The sequence below is a fragment of the Lepidothrix coronata genome, unplaced genomic scaffold (assembly GCF_001604755.1).
Source record: "Lepidothrix coronata isolate B3197 unplaced genomic scaffold, Lepidothrix_coronata-1.0 Scaffold324, whole genome shotgun sequence".
In the NCBI taxonomy this organism is placed as follows: Eukaryota; Metazoa; Chordata; class Aves; order Passeriformes; family Pipridae; genus Lepidothrix; species Lepidothrix coronata.
This window is the reverse complement of record NW_016690504.1, coordinates 16943-24319: the sequence shown is the minus strand read 5'-3', so window position 1 is coordinate 24319 and position 7377 is coordinate 16943. Positions and strand designations below refer to the sequence as shown.

Sequence of the window (7377 nt, the reverse complement as noted above, 5' to 3'; positions counted from 1 at the left end):
CACTTGGGGCCAGGGACACCCACTTGGGGCCAGGGACACCCACTTGGGGCCAGGGACACCCACTTGGCGTAGGCCTCGGTGCTGCTGGTGCCGCCGATCTGGGTGCGGGTCAGGTAGGTGTTGTGGGAGGAGGAGATGAAGTAGTGGCTCAGGGGCTGGCTCATGTCCTGGTGCACCCTGGTGTGCTCCTGGTTGAGGATGTCGCCGGCAGCCGACAGCAGGTACATCATGAAGCCGTCCAGCATCATCAGGTCCTGCTGCCTGGCTGTGGGGCACGGTGGTGGCTGTCACAGAGGGCTGGCACCTAACCCTAAGCCCTAACCCTGGCAGGGTGGCACCCTGGGGACTGTCCTCACTGGGATGTTCCAGCAGTGCCATGTTCACCCCAAACCTGGGACTGTGGCACCCAGGGAATACCTAAGTTCCCTTGAGTGTCCCATGTCCATCCTGATGTCACTCGTCCTGCCAGTGCCACATTCCCCCTGGACCTGGCATGGTGGCACATATGAAGTGTGGAGTTTCCCTGCCCCCCCCCATACCCTCTGTCCTCACAGTGCCATGTTCACCCCAGTCCTGGCACTGTGGCACCCAGGAGATGTGGAGGTCCCCTTGGTGTCCCATCTCCACACTGATGTTCCCCATCCTGGTAGTGCCACATCTACCCTGAGAGTACTGCTGTGATACCCAAGAGATATGGAGGTCCTTCATCCCCACCTTGATGTCCCCTGTCCTTCTAGTGCCATGTTCATCTGGACCTGCCATGGTAGGGCCCAAGGGACACAGAGATCCTTGGCAGTGCCACATTCTCACCAGGGCTGGCACTGCTTCACCCAGGAGACATGGAAATCCACCTGCTACCTTCACATCCCCTGTCCCTGCAGTGCCACATCCCCCAGGGACCAGCAGGGCCACGTGTTGGATGGCTGACACCCTGGGAAGGGACTCTCGGGGACAATCACCCAAGCCTTGGAGGACCCCATACCAGTTTGGAGGGGTGACACACCAAGCAGAGCCTCATCCCCACGCCATCCATGACCTCCCGTAGCTCCAGCGGTGCCCGTCCCACCACCCGGCCCAGCCCTACCCTTGTCGTTGAGCTCGTGTTTGCGGATGATGGCGCGGGCCTGGCGCAGGCTGGAGTCCTCGCCCTGGTCCCGCAGGAAATCCCGCAGCTCCTCGGCCGACAGGACGCGATCCTCGCCCGAGTAGCGCCCGAAAAGCTCCTCCAGCTCCGGCCGCCGCAGGAGCCGCCGGCAAAACTCCTCCAGCTCCCGGCCCTCCAGCCGCTCGTTGCCCGAGTGGTCACACTCCTGACGGGACACAGGTTGGGGACAGGCTGGGGACAGCCATGGGGATGATGTCCACCCCACTGCCCGTGGGGAGAGGGTACATCCACCCCCTGACTTCTCCTGCCTGGCAGTGTGTGTGATGAGTTTGGGGGTCTCAGCTGCTGGTGTGTCCCCTCTGTCCTCCCACCCGCAGCCCTCAGACCCTCCAGTCCAGGATGGAGCAGAGCTCCGTGCCTCGGTTTCCCCAGGTGGAAAGGGAACCTTGGGAGATGCCTCTGGGGACAGCTCCCCATGGTGGGGAAATGTCACACCCTGGGGACCCTGGGGGCAGTGGGGAGGGGGTGGCAGCTCACCCCACCCCACCATGTGCTCCTGCTCCTGATGGGCCCCAACCGTTGGTGGTGGTGGGTGGCTTTGGGTGTGAGGAGTTGGTCAGTTCTCTGCAGGAGGCAGAGAAGGAGCCAGCATTCCCTGCGGTGACAGCAGCAGGGACAGCGGGTGGTGGACCCACGGGGGGATGAGTACCTTGAAGAGTTTGGAGGCATAAACATTGTCCATGTCGATGTTGAGCATCCTCAGCATGTTCTTCACCTCCTGGAAGGACATCTTGTTGTCCTTGTTCTTGTCTGCTTTCTGCAGGACCCCGTGGATCCAACTACGCTGGGTAAGGAAATCACAAACCACAACCTGTCCCCCGAACCCCCCCAGAGCTCCCACAAAGGATACTGGTCGAGCTTCTCCATCTGGCTCATGGCCTGCAGCCGCCCCATGAGCTTGGCGAGCCCCTGCACCCAGTGCCGGGCGTGCTCCTCGCTGCGGGCCGCCAGGTCCAGGTTCTTGCGCCGGCCCTTGAAGACGAGGGTGAAGCAGTGGCGCTCGGGGAAGGCGGCCCCGTGCTTGCGCAGCCCCTCCGACTGGTGTCCCTCGCGCACCCCCTCGACGTGCGTCACCGAGACTGCGGGGACACCGCGGGGGTGGCGATGGACCCGCTCCCTCGGCGCGTCACCCACCCGCGAGACACCCCGGCCCCTCACGGACACCCCCGGGGACAGCGCTCGGCTCCCGCTGGTGCGGCAGTCGGGCTTAACCCGCTAATCCCAGGCGAGACAGGGGCGGTGGCCGCTGTCCCCGCGGGGATGGACGCGGGACGGAGCTGCCTCGCGGCGCTGCCAGCGCCGGGCACCCATCCCAGACAAGAGGGTGGAAGGAGAGGGGTGACGCCGGGAGCGGGGACAGAGTCTGGCCAGGATGGAGATGGGACCTCCCAAGAGGGATGGGGAAAGGTGGGGTCTCTGGGGGCTCGGCATGTGGTGTACTGGGAGGCACTGGGAGGCACTGGGTGCAGCGAGTTGAGGTCCAGGTCTGGGGTGGGAGTCCATGTTCTGGACTGGGGTTCATATCTTGGGTGATGGTCTGGGTCCCAGGCAGGGGGTACAGGTCCTGGACTGGGGTCTGGGCCCTTGTTGGGAGTTTGGGTCCTGGACTGGGGTCCGGGTGCTGGGTGGGGGTCTGGGGTCCACGTCCCAGGTGGGGATAGAGATGGGGTTTGAGTCCTGGGCTGGAGTCTGGATCCTGGGTGGGGGTCTGAAACTCAGGTGGGGTCTGGGTTCTGGGTGGGGATCCAAGTCTTGGGTGGGGGTCTGGGAATAGGGCTGTGGTCTGGGTCCAAGATGGGGGTCCAGATGGGGTTCTGGGTTCTGGGAATGAGTCTGGGTCCTGCGTGGGGGTCCAGGTCCTGAGGTAGGGTCTGAGTGGGTCTGGGTCTCACGCTGGGGTCTGGATTCTGGGTGGGAGTCCAGGTTCTGGCTGTGGACTAGGTCCTGGAATGGGATCTGGGTCCAGGGTTGGGGTCTGAGTCCTGGGTGGGGGTCTGGGTGGGAATCTGGGTCGGGATCTAGGTCCTGGACTGGGGTCTGGTCCATGGGTGGGAATCCCTGTGGGCATTGTTGTGACACTGTGCCGGTCCTGGCCCCTCCCTGCAGCTCGTGGCTGTGCAGGATGTGGCCCAGCGTCCCCGAGCCCCCGGGGAGGGTCCCCAGTGCACTCACAGCTCTGGGGGGAGCGGGTGCGCCCGAAGCGTCCCTCGAAGCACACGGTCACCCCGTCCTCCTGCAGGCGGAACAGCCGCTCCCGGGAGCCCCCCCTGGCCCGGACCTTCCGGAGCAGGGACCCCTGGAGCATCTGCTTGATGTCCTCATCCTCTGTCAGGCCTGTGGGGACCAGCCATGGGCTGCTGGGGGGCACTGGGGGCGTTTGGGGTACTGGGGGGTGCTGGAGGTTCTCAGGCTGTACTGGGGGTGTGGGGTGGGAGTGAGGGGGGTCAGTGCACATCTGTGTGCACATCTGCACGTGTACACTCCTGCACTTCCCATGGCACGGGACAGGTGGGACAGGACAGACGTGATGCCATGGGACAGGATGGAATTGGATGGGACAAGCTGGAATTGGATGGGACAGACACGATGGGACAGAATGGCACAGCACAGGCATGGGATGGGATGGAGGGGTGGGACAGGACAGGGTGAGATGGACAGGAGAGGGTGATGGGATGGGAAATATGTGACACAATATGTCAGTACAGATGGGACAGGATGGGACAGGTAAGATTGGACAGGACAGGGTGGGGCAGACTGGACTGGATGGGGCAGGGTGGGCAGGACAAACATGACAGGACAGGACAGGACAGGATGGGACAGGGCAGAAAGGGCAGGATGAGACACGATGGGATGAGGAGATGGGACAGGAGCAAGTTGGAATGGGACAGGGCAGGCAGGAGCACAGTGTGCCTATCTGGGGGGGACACAGTGACACAGCCCAGTGACACAGCCCAGCTGCCAAACCCCAGCCAGGCTGCCCAGATCCCGTGTGGAGGGCGCCAGGACGGTGCCAGCAGCAGAGCCCAGGCTGGGAACAATGACGGGGTGGCCTCGAGGGACTCAGGGCCCACGCCCCGGCCGGGACTTTTCCATCTATCCACAGAATGGTTATTTCCTCCCTTTTTTGTTTTGGCAGCCACTCCAAACAGCCCCAGCAGCCGTGTCCCTCTCCAGCTGGAGATCCCTCTCCTGGGCTGGGAAAGAGCCCTGTGGGGCTCACAGGGAACCTCCCGAGCTGGCCACGGACTTGGGGATGTGACCCCCAGCTGCCACCACCTCCCGTGAGGTCACACCCTGGTGACCTCAGGACTGGGGGCAGGTACAGGGACACGGGTGCACAAGCACATGGATGCACAGATGTATGGATACCCGGCTGTATGGACACGTGGATACAGGTATGTGGGCACAGAGATGGACACAGGGATTGTCAGACACATGGGCACAGGTGCATGGATGCATGGACTCATGGATGCATGGACTCATGGATGCACTGATACATGGACATATGGATGCATGGATATAGACACACAAGGATGTCTGGATACATGGATATAGAGATGCAGGGATGTATGGTACATGGATGCACTGATGCAAGGACATACAGACACATGAATGTTCAAGTAAATGGATGCACAGGTGCATGGATGCATGGAAACAGGCCCATGGACACAGATGGTCAGTCACAGGTGCACCTGGACATAGGGATGCACTGATACATGGCCCCATGGATATAGAGATGCAGGGATATATGGACATATGGATACATGGATGCATAGACAGCTGTGCAGCACCAGGCCCACGGCCCCGTGTCCAGAGCAGCCCGAGGCAGATCCATCCCTGCCCTCTGTACCCACCCCAGATCCAGCCTCTCCCGTGGGTGCCCTCTGACCTTCCCACGCACCCACTCCCCCTGCACACACCCCATGGGCCAGAGGGCCCTGGGCCAACAACACCGTGGGCAGCACCCTTGGGTGGGGAAACTGAGGCAGGGCCTTGGTGAGGGACCCAGGGAGCAGGAGCTGAGCCTCGGGGACAATAAACACACTGAGTGGGGGGCTCCTGTCACCTGTGATGTGGCCAAACCCTGACCCCGTTGCCCCTCAACAGCTGGGGTGATACACAGATACTCTGGGGCTGCCTTGGGGACCCCTCCCAGCCACAGGGACCCTTCCCTGATGTGGGGGAATCCATCCACCTCGGGAATGGCCCCTGCCATGGGGACCCATCCCCGCCAGTGGGGACCCCATCTACTCTGGGGACAATCCCTGCCATGGGGGCCCTCGTGGCTTTATGGACCCCTCCCCATAGCAGGACCTCATCCAGCCATGGAGACCATTCCCTGGCTATCCTGGGGATCTCAGCCCTGCCGTGGGTGTCCCCTCCCTGCCATAGGGTCCTCCTCCTTTCCCTGGGGGCAAGGGAGGGGTCTTCCATGGGAGGTCTTCCAAGAGAAGACCCTCTCTCTGTCGTAGTGTCCCCTCCCTGCCATGCAGGCCCCCATCCCTTCTATAAGAGACCCCTTCCTGCCGTGGGGGACTCTCTCCGTCATGGGGGTTCCCCTCCCTGCCATGGGGGTCTCTTCCCTTCCGTGGGGGACCCATTCCTACCATGAGGGTCCTCACCCACTTCAGGAACCCTCCTAGCCGCCGAGATCCCTCCCGGCCCCCGTCTGGCACAGCCCTCCCGGAGTTTCTGCCCGGCTCCCCCCGGTCCTCCCGGGACTCACCCATTTTCTTCAGGGCTCTCCCGGACCGCCGGGAGACACCGGCACCGTCCGACGGGGCGCGGGGCTGCTCGGCGGCGGGACGCGCCTTCCTGCCGCAGATCATGGTGCAGGACCCCCGGGACAGCCGGTACTCCCGGTGTCCCCGGTGCCCTCGGTGCTCCCGGTAACCCCGGTGTTCCCGGTACCTCGCTACTCCCGGTGCCACCGACGCCCCGGTGCCCGCGGTAGTTCTGGTTGTCCCGGTGCTCCCGGTGCTCCCGGCCGGTGCAGCCGGGCTGGGCGGTGGCGGAGGTCGGCGCTGGGGCTGGACTGGGGCTGGGCGGCCCCGCCGGGACCGGGGCCGGCCGCGGGGAGGGACCGGGAGGAGCCACATCGCGGCCCGGGCCGCGTTAACCGTTTGTGCCGGTGGGGGACGGGGCCGCTCCGGGACGGGGCTGCACCGGGGCTCGTTCCGCACCGGGAACGAGACAGACGGGGACTCCCCATTGCCCGCACCGGGGACCAGCCAAGGGACACACGGCTCTCCACCGCGGCACCCCGCTCTGCCCCGGGGGCACGGCTGCCGGTGCTACCCCGGTACCGCCGGTGGGGACCAGGGGATCCCTTCCACCAGCCGGGGGACGTGGGGACACAAGGGACCCCTTCTGCCGTCACACCCGGGGACAGAAGGGACCATGGGACCCCCTCTGCCCTCGCACCTGGGGACCCAGTCCTGCCGTGCCCGCTTGGTCCCCAGCCCATGGGCCGGGTGGCACCAGGGCTGAGGGGTTGCAGGCAGGTGCTGGGACCCCCAGGTGACTGTCCCTGCTGGTGGGACAGCAGCAGGAGCCAGGGAGTGGCAGCAGCATGAGCTGGGCAGTGCCAGTCCCAGAGCCCCACGCGTGTGTGCAGGTCCTTACACGTGTGTGTGTGTGTGTGTGTGTGTGTGTGTGTGTGTGTGTGTGTGTGTGCAGCCACAAACACACACATCACAGAATCCCTGAGGTTGGAAAAGCCCTCCAAGATCATCCAGCCCAACCTGTGACCCATTCCCACCTTGTCACCAGCCCAGAGCACTCAGTGCCACATCCAGTCCTTCCTTGGACACCTCCAGGGATGAGGACTCCTCCACCTCCCTGGGCAGCCCCTTTCAGTGCCTGACCACCTTTTCCATGAAGAAATTCTTCCAGATGTCCAACCCGACCCTCCTCTGGCACAGCTTGAGGCCGTTCCCTCTCCTTCTGTCACCTGTTGCCTTTTTACACGCCTTTCCCACAGCCACCACTTGCTGAGGGTGGGTGGGGAGGGAGGGATGGGTGGCCACAGGCTTCTTCCAAAAATCCACGGTGTTCAGGAGAGCGGGGAGGCCACCCCAGGCCTGGCCAGGCTGTGGGGACCAGGAGCTGCAGGACAGGGAGAGGAGGTGACTTTCTCTAGGGTCAGTGTGGCAGCAGCATGGCCAGACCCTGGGTGGGACAGCTGGGCAGCCAGGGGTGACAGCTGGGCA

The 7377-nt window shown here is 63.8% G+C and overlaps 1 protein-coding gene across 1 annotated transcript in view; it reads right to left on the bottom strand.

The window, feature by feature from the left end:
- Window positions 1–6177, bottom strand: part of PLCD3 (phospholipase C delta 3) — a 12208-nt gene extending 6031 nt beyond the window's left edge. Inside the window, exons 1-6 of the mRNA XM_017838106.1 lie at window positions 5892–6177; window positions 3338–3499; window positions 2016–2244; window positions 1815–1944; window positions 1085–1310; window positions 44–265 (exon numbers count right to left, since the gene is read on the bottom strand). Coding sequence (XP_017693595.1) covers window positions 44–265; window positions 1085–1310; window positions 1815–1944; window positions 2016–2244; window positions 3338–3499; window positions 5892–5994 — 1072 coding nt within the window. The 5' untranslated portion in view covers window positions 5995–6177. The remainder of the gene's footprint in view (window positions 1–43; window positions 266–1084; window positions 1311–1814; window positions 1945–2015; window positions 2245–3337; window positions 3500–5891) is intronic.
- Window positions 6178–7377: the final 1200 nt, after the last annotated feature.